Raw genomic sequence first — 16,858 nt, 5'->3', positions numbered from 1 at the left:
GTTTTGGTCTCACTACCTAAAAAAGGATATACTTGCTATGGAGGGAGTACAGCTGAGGTTCACTAGGCTGATAACGGGTTGGAGAGACTGTCCTTTGAGGGGAGATAGGTTTGACTGTGCCTGTATTCACTAGAGTTTAGATGGATGAGAGGAAATCTGATTGGAACGCATAAAATTCTAGAAAGGCTGGACAGACTATATGCCTAATGGCCTTCTTCTGTGCTGTTACTTTTCTATGATTCTATGTATTCCCTGGTTGGGCAATCTAGAACCAGGGTACACAGTCTCAGGATACAGAGGAGACCATTTAGGACTGAAATGAGAGAAGATTTCTTCACTCAAAGGGTAGTGGACTTGTAGAATTCTCTACCATAGAAGGCTGTGGAGGCCAAGTCACTGAATGTATTCAGGAATGAGATGGCATCAAGGGGTTTGGGAGAAAGGGGAATATGGGCATGAAGATCAAGGATCAGTCATGATCATGATCATATTGAACGGCTGAGCAGGTTCAAAGGGCTGAATGGCCTACTCCTGCTCCTATTTTCTACATTTGAAATATTTTTATAGTGAGACCAAGAGCAAAAGAATGAAAGTTCTGGTCAGTTCAATGGTTTCCAATTAATGGAAGGACCTCAGCAGCACACCCTCTGGGGATATTTAGAAACACTGACAACAACGTTCCGTTTTTAACTACATATGTGCAGTAGTGGTTGACAATTTCAGAGGAATAATGGCAGAAAATGTTGAGAGTTTTGCCATCATTATGCTGGGCCAATATAACAGAGCAAATACAGAGGCTGGATTAATGCACTGGATCTTAGTGTAAACATAATAAGCACTAGGATATATCGCAAGCACAACCCGAAAGTGCAGTCAAAGTTTTTGACCCGATAGGGAAGGAAAAATAAGGGGGTGATGGTGAAGATGAATTTCTTTCCTTTCTTCACGAGGCACAACGCTTTCCAAAGTCATAAGGCCTAGATCGCCTAAATTTGGCTTTCTGCATGCTATGTAAAGGCTGTTTATGATTGCTTATACTCATGTATAAGATGAGAATTTTAATGTGGGCATCGCTGGCTAGACCAGCATTTATTGCCAATCGTAGTTGCCCATCAGAAGGGGGTGATGAGTTGCCTTTTTGAACTGCTGCAGTCCCCTTAAATGTAGGTACATCCCCAATGCAGTTAGGGAGGAATTCCAGGATTTTGACCCAGCAACAGTGAAGGAACAACAATATATTTCCATGTCAGGATGGTGAGTGAATTGGAGGGGAAACCTCCAGGTAGTGATGTCCCCAGGGATTTGCTGCTCTTGCCCTTCTAGATGATAGTGGCCGTAGGTTTGGAAGGTGCTGCCTAAGAAACCTTGGTGAGTCTCTGCAATGCATCTTGTAGATAGTACACGCGCTGCCACTGTTCGTTGGTGTGGAGGGATTGAATGTTTGTGGAAGTGGTGCTGATCAAGCGGGATGCTTTCTCCTGGGTGGTGTTGAACTGGAGTGTTGTTCGAGCTGCCTTCTTCCAAGCAAGTGGAGAGTATTCCATCACACTCCTGACTTGTGCCTTGTAGATGATGGACAGGAGGTGAGTTATTCACCTCGGATTCCTAGCCTTTGACTTGCTCTGGTAGCCATTGTATTTATATAGCTGGTCCATTTCAATTTCTGGTCAATGGTAATCCCCAGGATGTTGATAGTGTTATGGTTGGGGGTTCAACGAGCTTGGGGGAAGTTATTTATTAAACCAGTCACGTTTGTGCTCAGATTTCATCCAAGATGATTTCAGCCCAAGAGCATAGTTTCCTATGAAATGTGGTGATGGATACCAATTACCATTGCATCCAGCAACAACACTACATAAGCATGTTCCTGCCAACTACCGCTTCAATGCTCCCTCATTCCTCCAGTGTCGTTTTACTTAAATGGCACATCGCAACACGAACTTCAACCCTGGCTCCTGATTTCATTCTTCTCGCTCTGTGTCTTAATTTTAATTTTAAAATCAGATGGAAAAGCCTGAATTGAAATTGTGAGAGAGAGTTACAGCACTGGGGGAGGGGGGTGGTTGGAACTGTAAAACTGGAGAGGGGAAATGTATTTGTTAACATGGAGGCAAAGATTATTTGAGATTTCACTGCTATGTTGGGGGAATCGCATGCTATACAGATTGCTTTGTACACAGTACATGCAGCAATTAGTCATCTAAAAGTACTGCAACATTCTTGGGAAGGCCTTAATTAATGTGCAAACACAGTACTTGAGCTATAATTACATTTTAAAACTGCTAAAAAGACAACTCAGCTGTCAGTTTCCTGGACAATAGTAAACACCTGATAGCACATACTTTCTTACAACAATTTGCTTTTTAACATGGCAAATGATTTCTTACAAAGTACTGAATTAGTTATAACTTTTAAAAAATAAATTTAGAAGACCCAATTTATTTTTCCAATTAAGAGGCAATTTAGCGTGGCCAATCCACCTACCCTGCACATCTTTGGGTTGTGGGGGTGAAACCCACGCAAACACGGGGAGAATGTGCAAACTCCATACGGACAGTGACCCAGAGCCGGGATCGAACCTGGGACCTCGGCGCCATGAGGCAACCGTGCTGACCACTAACTACCGTGCTGCCCTGAATTAGTTATAACTAGGAAAACCTGCCAAATCATTAATACCATTGGCAAGTTATGGAATGGTATGAAAGGGGCTGTTAATCCTAAGAGTTTATCATAAACTTTAAAAACATGTACATACAATATATTTTCATCTCTAGAAAGATTTCACATTTCATTCGCAGAATAAAGACCGAGAAATACAATTATGAAAACGGCAGAACTTGCCGGATTTTTAAAACTCTGTTCACATTTTGGTAGTTTAAGGACTGCAGACATATCTCTGTCTGTCTGTTCCAATTTCAAGTGCGAGGAGAATACGACTTGCATAAAAAGAAAGTGCTGACCGCTGAGACGACAAACAGAAGGCACAGAGAGTGACTGAATACCTCGTTGCAAACCTGACAACTTGCCCAAATGATTATGTCAGAAAACTTCTGTTTATTTTTCCAAAAGTGGTTTTTGTTTCATTAAATCAAATCTCAATATTTACCTGGATTTCTTGTCATTCCCAAAGATACAAGCTGGCAATAAATTTTAATTCTTTCCTTGAATCTCTGGGGTACCAAGCACTGTTTCCATGACGACACCAATAGATTTTGTTAAGTGTACCAGGGCTTGGACAAGATTAAACAAATGTGTGTTCGGAATTTAGCATGCTGTCCATTATGTAAAGAGCCGCCTCAGTTCATTAACATGCATGAAGCAACACTCGGGCAAGGTAGAGCCAAAGGATCCTTTGTGGAAAAATGAGAGGCATTCTCCGATATCCAGTCTATTTTATAACTCGCTGGAAAAATGCCAAGGCACATAATTTAAAACCAAGCCAACCAATGAACATGGGGAACACAGATTGATTGGAATACAAAGTCAATGTAAAAAAGAACAAATCAGCTTTTTGCAAGAACATCTCAGCATAGTCACCATGTGTTAACTACAGGTTACAATCCCCTGATTTCCAAATACCAGTATCAACAGAGTGAAAGTAAACGAACATGTAATCAACAATCAGAGTCACATAGCAGAGGTTTTCCTATGTGCTTTGTGATGTACAACACTGCAAATTATAATCAAGCGCCTATTTTTTCTGCTCCCTCTGCCAGCTGGATAACTTCTCCACCAACCACACATATTGGGATGTCACAGGCACACTTGCTAATTCTTTTCAACAATTTTTGTTGGGGTCTCAAGGATGCACACTTCTATAATATTGATAATTATATGTGTACATTGAAGCATTATTCTATGAAGCCATTGTACAAGAGTACAATGATATTTTCTGAGGTCAGTTTATATGTAAATACTTTACAAGGCTATTTATTCCTACACCTAGTTTATGAATTCACTGTGTATCCAGATTCTTTAGTGCCTGCAGGAAGAAAGGGTCATTGGGAGCAAAGGAGGTCAGGAAAATGAAGCAGTTTGCTTGGCCCTGGATTAGTTAGAATCGGGGAAAGATCATGTTGGTGCTGCTCATGGAATAGTGGGCCGTTTTCGATACCGATGGGACATTTTTGGTTTAGAGGCTCTCTCAGAACATTCTTAACACTGCCTAATATTTCTGTGCTTCCAAAGAGCATAAACATTCTTCTGATTGGCAGAGACATCAAGTGTCTGTTACAATTGGGGTTCCATCCTTCTTGGAGTAAGAGCCACGACAGACTGCTCAGAGAGGAGGCCACTCTCGCAGGCCCACTGGCCATAATCCTATTTTGAGCTTGTTCACATTAATCTCTCAGATGGCGGTCAACAATGGCTGGATAAGGGTTGCGTGGCCAGAATATGTGCAGGAAGGTGTACTTCCAAACACAGCTGCCCGCAGAATGGTTTGAGGGATTATTAGCTGGAAAATTTGGGCGGCATCGTGGCACAGTGATTAGCACGGCTGCCTCACAGCGCCAGGGACCCGTGTTTAATTCCGGCTTGGGTGACTGTCCGTGTGGAGTTTGTACATTCTTCCCATGTCTGTGTGGGTTTCCTCCACGTGCTCCGGTTTCTTCCCACAGTCCAAATATATGCAGGTTAGGTGGATTGGCCAATGATAAAATTGCTCCTTGGTGTCCAGGTTAGATGGGGTTACGGGGATAGGACGGGGTAGTGGGTCTAAGTAGGGAGCTCTTTCAGAGAATCGGTGCAGACTTGATGGAACAAATGGACTCCTCCTGCGCTGCGGGGTCCTATGGTGTATCTTTACTTTACTGCAGGCAAAGGTGTTGACGCAGGCAGTAGTCACACCAATCCCCAAAAAAGGGAAGCATCCGGTGGAACGTGGGTCGTATAGACCCATATCACTATAGAACATGGATGTGAAAGTATTGGCTAAGTTGTTGGCGGGGAGGATGGAGGACTGTGTCCCGGGGGTGGTTGCAGATGATCAAAAAGGCTTTGTGAAGGGTAGGAGCTTGCGAGTAATATAAGACGGCTGCTGAATGTGGTGATTAATCGGTCGGGGGCACTGGGACCGGAGTTGGTGGTGGTCATGGACGCGGAGAAGCCATTTGATTGGGTGGTGGCAGTACTTGTCCGTAGTTTTGGGAAGGTTTGGATTTGGCCGAGATTTGAGGCATGGGTGCGGTTGCTGGATGTGGCGCCAAGAGCGAGGGTGAGGATGAATTCTCTGAGCTCACAAAGCTTTGACTTACACAGGGGTACGAGGCAGGGGTGCCCGCTGTCGCCGCTGCTGTTTGCGCTGGCCATAGAGCCATTGGCGATGTCTCTCAGGGGGTCGGCAGAGTGGTAGGGGATAATGAGGGGATAGAGGAAGCATTGGGTGTCGCTCGATGCCGATGACCTCTTGCTGTATGGTTCGGATCATGGGCCTGCTGGGGAGGTTTGGCGGGTTCCCAGGGTACAAGCTGAATGAAGGGTAAATCGAGGTATTCCCGGCGAATGAGCTGGTACAGCGGGCTAATTTAGGGGGATGCCATTTACGGTAGCGAGGGTTAGGTTTAGGTATTTGGGGATTCAGGTAGCGAGGGAATGGACGGGGCTCCATAAGTGTAATTTAACGAAGCTGGTGGATGAGGACAGGGAGGATCTTAGGAGATGAGGTACACTACACTCAACGTGGGCGGGGAGGGCCCAAGTGGTGAAAATGAATATTCTGCCGAGGTTCTTGCTTATCTTTCAGGCTCTCCCTATCTTTATACCAAAGGCCTTTTTTCGGAAAGTGGACACGACCATCTCGGACTTGGTATGGATGGGGAAGGTGCCAAGGGTGGGTAGGAGGGCTGGTACAGAGGCAGAAGGGGCAGTTGCCGTTGCCGAACTTGCTTCATTATTATTGGGCGGCGAATGTGGACAAGGTGCGACGGTGGTGGGAAGGAGAAGGGGTAGAGTGGGTTAGGATGGAGGAGGAATCTTGTAAGGGGTCTAGTTTGAGGGCTATGGTGATGGCAGTATTGCCAATGGCTCCGAGTAGGTATTCAGGGAGCCCAGTGGTGCAGTCCACAGTGAAGATATGGAATCAGCTGAGGAGGCATTTTAGGGTGGAAGGGATGTCGGGACTAACGCCGCTGTGCGAGAATCATGGGTTTGAGCCTGTGGTACGGGGTGTGGGGGGCATGGATAGTGTATACAGGAGGTGGAGAGACATGGGGCTGGTCAAAGTGAGGGATTTGTATTTGGAGGAAGGGTTTGGCAGTCTGGAGGAGCTCAGGGAGAGGGTAGAGCTGCCGAGGGGTAGTGAGTTCAGGTATCTGCAGGTTAGGGTCTTTGGAAGGTGTGAGGAGGAGAAGGGGTAGAATCGGGAGAGCCTGAAAGATAAATAAGAACCTACAAAAAGTCTGGAAGGGGTTCCCTCGGTTGCCGGGCTACACCCTGCTGGAGCAAATCTGCTTCCGGATGTGGATGGGGAGGGAAAAATTGGGGCTATGTACAAGTGGCTGGGGGAGCAGGGAGGTGAAGTTTAAGGAGAAATGGGAAGCGGAGTTGGGAATGGAGATCAATTGGGGAGTATGGAGTGAGGCACTGCAAAAGGGTAAACGGGACCTCCTCTTGTTCAAGGATGAGCCTGATACAGTTTAAGGTGGTGCACAGGGTGCATATGACTTGGACGAGAATGAGTTCTTCCAGGGGGTAGCAGATGCGTGTGAGAGGTGTGGGCAGGGGCCAGCGAATCATGTGTTCATGTTTTGGGGTTGCAAAAAGTTGGGAAGATTCTGGGCAGGAATGTTCGCGGTCTTCGCCAGGGTAGCGGAGGAGGGAGTGGACCCGGACCCTTTGGTGGCGATATTTGGGGTTTCAGAGAAGCCGGAGCTCAGGGAGAGGAGGAAGGCCGATGCCGTGGCCTTCACCTCTCTGATTGCACGGCGACGAATTTTGCTGGAGTGGCGGTCGGCATCGCCACCGGAGATAGCTGCATGGTTGGGTCACCTGTACGACTTCTTGCGGTTAGAGAAGATAAAGTATGAGTTAAGGGCTCAGTGGGGGAGTTTGAGAAAAGGTGGGGGATGTTTGTGACCCTGTTTGAGGAGCTATTTGTTGCAGGGGGGTGGGTGATGGAGAGAGGGGTGGTGAAAAAGGAGAAAAACCTGTACAGACAGTATAGTTGATTGTTGGGAAGTATGTTTCCCAGGGTGTTTACTTGCTGTAACCTGCTTTGATACAAGTTTGTAATAAAATATGTTTTTTTTTTTAAAAAGCGAGAACTGGAAGTGTGTCGAACACTGAAGGCTGCGGAAGAGCACGAGGAGGTTAGTGAGATAATAGCATTAGGAATAGGCCATTTGGCCCCACGAGCCTGCTCTGCCATCAATGTGAGAATGGCCGATCTTTTAGCTCAACTGCACCTTCCGAATTACTCACATATCCTTCAATTCCCTGTGTGTCCAATCTATCGTTCTCTGTCTTGAATACACTCAATCATTGAGCATCCATAGTCTTCTGGGTAGAGAATTCTGAAGATCCACAATGGTTTGAGTGAAGAAACGTCTCTGTATCTCAGTCCCAATTGGCTGATCCCCTCTTTCGCCTGTGGCCCCTAGTTCCAGACGCCACAGCCTAGAGAAATATCGTCCCAGAATCGACTCTATCAAGTCCCTTAAGAATTATGTATGTTTCATTGCAATCACCTCTCAATCTTTTACAATTCTAGGGAATACTGGCTTTGTCTACACAATCCCTCATCCCAGAAATCAATCTGGAGGGGCAGCACGGTGGTGCAAGTGGTTAGCACGGTTGCCTCACGGCACCGAGGTCCCAGGTTCGATCCCGGCTCTGGGTCACTGTCCGTGTGGAGTTTGCACATTCTCCCCGTGTTTGCGTGGGCTTCGCCCCCACAACCCTAAAGATGTGTAGGATAGGTGGATTGGCCACGCTAAATTGCCCCTTAATTGGAAAAAATGAATTGGATACTCTAAAAAAAAAAATTTTTTTTGTTAAGAGGAATCAATCTGGAGAACTTTTGCTGCACTCCCTCCAAGATAAATATATATTTACAGCATCATTGAACCCCTATAGTGCGGAAGGAGGCCATTTGGCTCATCAGTCTACACCGACCCTTTGAAAGATTACCCCTACCTCGGCCCAATCCCCTGCCCAATTCCTGCAACACCACCCTATGGGGCAATTTAGCACGGCCAATCCACCCAACGTGAACATCTTTGGACTGTGGTAGGAAACCCACGCAGACATGGAGAAAATGTGCAAACTCCACACGGTCACCCAAGGTCGGAATTGAGGCTGCCGGGCTAACCACTGTGCCTCCGTACCGCCTGCAATCATCATTGGCAAGAAGACTCAGACTGCTTTGTCCTAAAGGTACATTCATCAAAGCCCTCTGAGATTATAATTATCATTCCTGAGAAGGAGGGATTGTCCACTGAATAAATATTTCACAGATTGGGCCTGCATCCGCTGGAGTTTGGAAGAAAGAAGGGTGACCTTACTAAAATATATAAGATCCGGAGAGTGAATACCAGGAGGATATTTCTGCTTGTGGGGGAGACTATTACTAGGGGACATTTAAGAAAAAGACGGAGACTTTTAAGGCTGAGGTGAGAAGAATTCTTTTCTCGGAGGACTTTCAGTCCCCAGAAAGCAGAGGAGGCTGGGTCATTGGACTCATCCAAGACAGAGTTAGGCAGAGAGATCTTTGGTCAAAGGTAATTGGGGCAGTCAGAAAAGTGAAATTGAGACCGTAGTCAGATCAGCCATGATCTTATTGAATGTCGGAGCCGGCTCAAAGGGCCAAGTCGCATACTCCTGCTCCAAAGTCCCATCTTCCTATGTACTTCTTTACTGGGATACTTCAATGAGTTTTTGAGAAAGACTAACATAACATTTGCTTTCCTAATTGCCTAACATATTTTCCTGCTAATTTCTAGGGTTTATGTACAAGGACACACAGTTGCTTCTGAGTGCCAATGTTTCCCAGTACTCTTTACTATTTAAAAATATTCTTTCCAAATCAGTTAACTTCACACTTCTTCATATTTTATTATAGCTAGCCTGTTATATTGCTCATTCAACTAATCTTCCCATGTCCCTTTGCAGCCTCTTTGTGTCATTCCCAAGTGTAAAAGACACTGCAAGTTAGCTAATGGAAACAGATCAAAATACCAAAGGTCAATGAAAATAAACAGTCTCTACTTTGCGAGAGATTCCAGCAATAGTACTGAAGACCCATGCTCCAGAACTTACCATGTCCCTAGTGAAGCTGTTCCAGTACAGTTACAATACTGGTGTCTGCTGAAAAATGTGGTGGAAAATTGCCCAAGTATGTCCTGTCCACAAAAAGCAGGACAAATCCAACCCAACCAAACAGTGCCCCATCAATGTACCTTGATCATCGTCAAAGTGATGGAATGTGTCATTGACATTGCTATCAACTGGCACTTACTCAGCAATCATTTGCTCATCGATCCTCGGTTTGGGCTCCGCCAGCGCCTTCAACTCCTGATCTCATTACAGCCTTGGTCCAAACATGGACAAAAGGTCTGAAATCAAGAGGTGAGTTGAGGGCAATGGCCCTTGACATCAAGGCAGCAATTGACTGAAAAGAGCATCAAGGAGCAAAACTGAAGTCAGTAGGAATCAGGGGGATAATTCTCCACTAGTTGGGAGTAATACCGTTATTTTTCTTTTTTGTTATAAATTTAGAGTACCATTTATTTATTTTTTCCAATTAAGGGGCAATTTAGGATGGCCAATCAACCTAACCTGCACATCTTTTGGGTTGTGGGGGTGAGACCCATGCAGACATGGGGAGAATGTGCAAACTCCACACGGAAAGTGACACAGGGCCGGGATTCGTACCCGGGTCCTCAGCGCCGTAGTCCCAGTGCTAACCACTGCGCCACATGCCGCAGTAACACTCCCACATGGGAGTAATACCTGGCACAAAGCAAGATGGCTGTGGATATTCGAGGTCAATCATCTCAGTCCTAGCACATCACTGCAGGAGTTCTTCAGGGTAGTTTCCTAGGCCCAACCATCCCCAGCTACTTCATCAATGAAAGTCATCATAAGGTCAGAAGCGGGGATGTTCGCTGATGACTGCACAATGTTTAGCGCTAATCTTTTCTCCTCGGGTGCTTAAAGAGTCCGTGTCTATCTACGGTAAGACCTGGACAACATTCAGGTTTGAGAAGGTGGTGTATAGGGCGCACCTCACAAGGGCGAGGATGAGCCGACTTTTTAGGGGGTGGAGGATGTTTGTGAACGCTGTGGGGGGGGGGGGTGGGGGGGCTGCAAATCATGCTCATATGTTTAGGTCCTGCACAAAACTGGAGGGATATTGGAGAAAGGTCTTTAGTGAATCTGAAAGGTGGTGCATGTGAGACTTGAATCAGGACCCCATGAAGTCATATTCAGGGTGCCGGATCGGCCTGGGTTGGAAGTGGGTGCGGAGGCAGATGTCTTAACCTTCACCTTGCTAATCGCCCGAAGGCGGATTCTGTTGGGGTGATGGTCGGCATCTCCGCTCTGTGCCTCTTTGTGGCAGGGGGACCTGCTGGAATTCTTAACCTTCGAGAAAGTATAAAGTTCGAGTTGAGGGGGAGGAAGGAAGGATCCTACAACTCATGTGCCTTGTTCATCATGTATTTTCATAAATTGGATGACATCGAACATTAGGCCGGGGGGTTTGGAATGTGTAAGTTATTGATGATTCTTTTTCTTTTTCCTTTTAAATTTAGAGTACCCAATTCACTTTTTCCAATTAAGGGGCAATTTAGCACGGCCGATCCACCTACCCTGCATATCTTTGGGTTGTGGGGGCGAAACCCACGCAAACACGGGGAGAGAATGTACAAACTCCACACGAACAGTGACCCAGAGCCGGGATCAAACCTGGGACCTCAGCACCGTGAGGCAGCAGTGCTAACCACTGCACCACCGCGCTGCCCATTGATGATTCTTTTTCATTGGTGTTTTGTATTCAAAATGTTGGGAGCTGTTTGAGGGTGAGTGGGATAAGGGGATTGTTGGCTATGGGATTGCAACTGTATTTGTTGTTATTGCTAATTATTTGTTGTTGTAAATATGATGAAAATGTGAAAAACGAGGAGAATAAAAATATATAATTTTTTAAACATTCATGCTTGGACTTGTAAGTGGCAAATAACATTCATCCCACACAGGTGCCAGGCAATGGCCATCTCCATCAATAGAAAATCAAACCATCTCCCCATGACTTTCAATAGCATTACCATTGCTGAATCTCCCACTATCAACATCCTGGGAATTACCATTGACCAGTAATTGAACTGGACTAGCCAGATAAATATTGTGGCTACAAGAGCAGATCAGAAGCTGGGAATTCTGCAGCAAATAACTCATCTCCTGACTCCCCAAAGCCTGTCCACCATTCACAACGCACAAGTCAGGAATGGGATGGAATATCTCCGCTTGCCTGGATGTGCAGCTCCAACAACACTCATGAAGCTTTGAACCATCCAGGACAAATCAACCCACTTGCCTGGCAGATCTTCCACACCTTAAGCATTCACTCCCTCCACCAACGCAATGGCAGCAGTGCTTACTATATATGAGATGTACTGCAGCAATTCATTAGCGCTCCTTCAAAATTACCATACAAACTAGAGACCGCTACCCCGCAACGTCAGTACATGCATGGGAACACACCACCTGCAAGTTCCCCTCCATTCTACACACCTTCCCGGCTTCGAACAATATCACCATTCCTTCACTGTCGCTGGGTCAAAATACTGGAACACCCTCCCCAACCGTATTGTGGGTGCACCAACATCACATGGACTGCAGGGGTTCAAGAAGGCGGCAGCTCACCACCACCTTCTAAAGGACAGTTAGGGATGGGCATTAAATGCTGCCCGAGCCAGCGGCACCGACATCCAGTGACTGACAGGTTCAGGAAAAAGACGGTGAATGAGTAAAATGGGCCCCTTGAAAAGCGACAATGTGATATGGTCAATGAATTGAAGGAAATAGCAGACATGATGTATAATCACTTTGCATTGGTATTTATAGTAGAGGAACTGGTCGTCAGTATGCCGGACATCCAAATGACAGGATTTTTAAAATTTAGAGTACCCAATTATTATTTTCCCCAATTAAGGGGCAATTTAGCACGGCCAATCCACCTACACTGCACATCTTTGGATTGTGGGGGTGAAACCCATGCAGACACGGGGAGAATGTACAAATTCCACACAGACAGTGACCCAGGGCCGGGATCGAACCCGCGTCCTCAGCGCCGTGAGGCAGCAGTGCTAACCACTGCACCACTGTGCTCCCCAGGAGCTCACCAAAATTAATGCAAACAAAATAACATTAATGAAAAATCAAACGACAAACTACATAGTGACAATTCCCAGGGCCAGATCACTTCCATCCTAGTTTTTTAAACAAAGGAAGTGAGAAATCTGCAGACATCTCGACTATAATCAGTCAATATTTTCTCATTTCAGGAACTGTTTCTTTAGATTGGAAAATTTCACATTCTGCACTACTATTAAGGAATGTGAGGGGGAAACCATGGAATTATAGAGCAGTTAGTTTTGCTTCCATTGCTTGGAAACTACGAAGAGTCTTTAATTAAGGAAACGAGACAAAATATCTTGAATAATGTCATATGAGGAGAGAGAGCCGACACGGGGTTGTAAAAAGTGGGCCATGTCTGGTGAAACTGAATGAATTTTTTGAAGAGGTGGCTGAAGTTGTGGACGGGGGAAGTTTGTGTGTGTGTGGGTGTTATTTATGGACTTCCAGAAGGCATTTGACAAAGTTCATCATAAGAGACTGTTCACGGAGTGGCATGTGGCGCAGTGAATAGCACTGGGACTGCGGCGCTGAGGGCCCAGGTTCGAATCCCGGCCCTGGGTCACTGTCCCTGTGGAGTTTACACATTCTCCCCATGTCTGCGTGGGTTTCACCCCCACAACCCAAAGATGTGCAGGTTAGGTGGATTGGCTACGCTAAATTGCCCCTCAATTGGAAAAAAAAAATCGGTTACTCTAAATTTATTTTTTAAAAATAAGAGACTGTTCACCAAAATTGAGGTTCATGGAATTGGTGGCAAATTATTGACTTGGTTAGGAAATTATCTGAGTGGAAAGATAGTGAGGGTAGAGGGACGAGGAATAACGGACAAGTACTCTCATTGGTAGAATGTGTCCTGCCCGGAACTGTACCCGGACTGCACTGTATTCAATAACAATGGAACAGAAAACCACTTGTCCAGTATTGCCAATGAGACAATGATAGACAGAATTGTAATCAGTATAACTGGAGCATAAAATTACAAACAGACATTGATAGACTAAATGAGTGGGCAAATATATTTCAGCATGGGCAAATGTGAGCTATGTTACAGAACTTGCAGACTCTGGTGTGTTGGCTCCATTCACAGTACAACTACAAAATTGGACAAGATAAAACACAAATATTTCTCCTCAACGCAAAGGAAATCAAACAAACCTCCAGAATTTAATGATTTCTGAATTAAAAATCACACAATTCATCCTGATATTCCACGATTGCTTAGTCATCATTCTGACAGCACCGAGACCGAGAGCATTAAATCATCCCTAATCTCCAAACCCATTCCTAGACAGATACATACCCAATGGTTTATTTTGTCAGGATTCCTTTTTAAATAGCTACAACGCTGTGAGGAAAGAAACATCCAGTTTCCAGACATATTTAACAGTTATTCAGGGTGGAATCTTACCATATTTTCTCAAAGTGGCAGGCTCAGGCTGAAAACGTGGCACGTAATTCTCCAATTGCACAGACTAGTTTTATCTCCAGAGCTTGAGCCAATTGGAAAAAAAAAGTGGCCATGGTTTACACCGTCACTCTGGCAGGATGGGGCCTGATAGCGCTGGCGTGCCACCCCTCCCCCCAAAAAAGCACAGTAGAAGAATCGGCAGCAAGTACCCCCCCCGTCCCCCGTCCCCCCCAGGCCGGGGCTATACTTACCTTTTCATCCCTGGAAGGATCCCCTCGACTGAATCGCATTTAATAAATCTGTTGCAAACCTTGCCGACGTGATATTTATCGAGGAGGGGTCATCTTTAAATTCATGATAATCCATTTAAACGAGGTTCCTACCCTTTGTGCGCGTGAACCTGGTGAAGTACTGGCAAGGGGAAGGAAACATCGGAAAATGCGATCTCTCCGGAGAGAATCACGTTTGCCGATTCTCTCCGGATTTCACATCCTGTGTTGCTGTTCTCTCTGACGGGCTGAAAATCGCCCCCCTCAAGTCTGTACTTATGTCCTACAGTTCTGCCTTGCAATTGGGAAAGTCACCTTGTCATTAACTTTGTCAATTTTGGATAATAGGGCAGCATGGTGGCGCAGTGGTTAGCCTTGCTGTCTCACGGCACCGAGGTCCCAAGTTCGATCCCGGCACTGGGTCACTGTCCGTGTGGAGTTTGCACATTCTCCCGGTGTTTGCGTGGGTTTCGCCCCCACAACCCAAATATTTGCAGGATAGGTGGATTGGCCACGCTAAATTGCCCCTTAATTGGAAAAAATGAATTGGGTACTCTAAATTTATTTTAAAAAAATTTTGGACAATAAACCAAGGTCCAATTTATTTTCAGTCTAGGCACCAACATTCCACTCCAGTTCGAGATTGACATTCAATCCTCAGCTTTGCTCTTTCCTTAAGAATTTGAATTGCATGGATTTGCCTTTAGTCATTTATACTCACATGAGGGAGACAGTGAAATGGAAGCGCTGCCGTAGGCCCTTGAAAGTCACAAAGGACTGGGGAGGAAAGCTACGTGTAGTCATTTCACAGTATGGCCTCTCATACTCGCCAGATGGGCATTCACATTTGAAACCGCCAACGAGTAGATTAATGCAGGTTCCTCCATTCTTGCAGACTCCAGGTGCACACCGGCCTGATCTGCTGCTGACTTCACAATGGTCACCTAAAACACAGGAGAGAATACGTATATATGATTCATCATCATCCCTAAAATATATATATGATTTATCATCATCACTGAGAAGGGCAACTGGGCAGTTGTTTGTTTTTATGTTGTCTTACTTACATCATATCATTGCAGTTCCTGAAGTATCAACGCCTCTATTTAAAGACAAAGTTGATCAGTATGTTGCTGGCCCAAGATTCCCCCCGGTGTTGCGACCACTACGATTTATTAGTAAATGGACCAACTACTCAATATAGAGTGCTGTGCTGTCACACCAACTGCCCCTTCTGTAGTTACTGTTGTATCAGTTCAACAAGGATATTTTTCATTTCAACTCAGCTAGAACTGGTCGCATTGACAGCTATGAAGTTATGGCTTCCAGCTATTTTTTTCTATTTGATTCAACAGTTACAAGAAATTATTATTGTCAGATGTAGTACATACATATATAGAGAGACAGGTTCTTGAGTCTAAATTTAAGTTTTGTTAAAATACCAGATCATTCAAAAAACATTTTTGCCCAACATGAGACAGTGGGATAAGAGTACCAGCTGAACCACTGGGAAGTGCTGGTTTAATATGTGCACCTTCTGAATCTACTTCTGTCGAGGACTCTCACCAAGTTGATTCAAAGTGGATTGCCTGAAAGGCTGGTAGAAGCAGCTTCAATATAACTTTTAAAAGAGAATTTGGTGAATACTCGAGGGAGAAATAAGTTGCAGGTTTATAGGTAGAGTTAGGAAGTGTGGGATTAATTGTAAAGGATGCTGAAGAGCTAGAACTAGTATTATGGGCTTCCTTCTGCCTTGTGTCAGTGATTTTAACTTCCGGCAAATAATCTTAAGAGTGCTCAATTTCTGGTTTAAATCACTGTACATCTGCTGCTAAAAGTAAGAATATAAACCCTTTGTTTGATCAATTTTTACCGGTGGAAACAACTCTTCTCTTGAAAACGGGAGCATCGACCAAAATTTGGGATTGAGATTACTTGCACCTCAGCAGTGACAGAGTAGTTGGGGATTTGCCAACAAGTGACACTAGTTCTTTATAACCTCTTCATCAGCTTTTGGGGGTGAAGAAAGGCTTATGATATCATTACCACTGTTGTTCATGGTGTCTGAACTTTGTTTTTGTGAATTGTTTAAATGAATGGTCTTTGTTAGAAACTTGACCGACTGCTTCGGGGAGGGGGGGTAGAGGAAAAAAAACAGGCTAAACTGTGGTTGTCTGCATTTAATTAGGCCTGATACCAGCTGTCACATTCCAATTAGTATCGCTGTCACAGATACTATCAATTAGGGTCTTCATTTTAAAGTGCCCTGACACTTCACCACTGTCTTTCATGTTTGGAAATCATTTGGCACACACAGACCGTCATCTCTCTCCAAAAGGGAGATTAGGCTATTCTCTAAAGAAGAAGGAGAGGTCTTTTCAGTTTCTTAAATTAACTCTAATCCAGCGGTTTTCACTTGTGAGCCAACAAAGGTTTCCATTTCATTGCCTAAGTGGCTTGTGAAAAAAATGAATTCATGCAAACTCAACATTGGAAAAAATGTAGAAACTTGACATGAGCTGATTCATGGAGCATGGAAAACTCAGTCAATACATTTTTGTAATCATAAAACTGTAACTCTGACATTCACGGAACACCCACAAATGTAGTAAATCCACTGGAATTTGCACAGATAAATGTACTTATTTGTTTCTCCTTTGTTTCCACCCTTCTTTATGGATGTGTCAAACATGTGCCACACAGCAAGGAAACTGGAGATGCCGTGACACATCGTCACGCTTAAGCAGAGTTAAGTTTCAGTTGCAACAAAATTAAGCATGATTTTTATTGCATTGTGTTCATCTTTCCTCAGGGTGACCATAAA

General features: G+C 44.8%; 1 protein-coding gene across 5 annotated transcripts in view; it reads right to left on the bottom strand.

Moving 5' to 3' along the window:
- celsr1a (cadherin EGF LAG seven-pass G-type receptor 1a) overlaps positions 1-16,858 on the bottom strand; it is a 432,565-nt gene that overhangs the window by 193,480 nt on the left and 222,227 nt on the right. For all 5 annotated transcript variants that reach the window (XM_072471478.1, XM_072471479.1, XM_072471481.1 and 2 more), the window contains exon 4: positions 14,756-14,978. In XM_072471478.1, coding sequence (XP_072327579.1) covers positions 14,756-14,978 — 223 coding nt within the window. The remainder of the gene's footprint in view (positions 1-14,755; positions 14,979-16,858) is intronic.

The sequence above is a fragment of the Scyliorhinus torazame genome, chromosome 13 (assembly GCF_047496885.1).
Source record: "Scyliorhinus torazame isolate Kashiwa2021f chromosome 13, sScyTor2.1, whole genome shotgun sequence".
Classification (NCBI taxonomy): Eukaryota; Metazoa; Chordata; class Chondrichthyes; order Carcharhiniformes; family Scyliorhinidae; genus Scyliorhinus; species Scyliorhinus torazame.
Note: the sequence above shows the minus strand (reverse complement) of the source record. Positions and strands in the feature narration are given on the sequence as shown.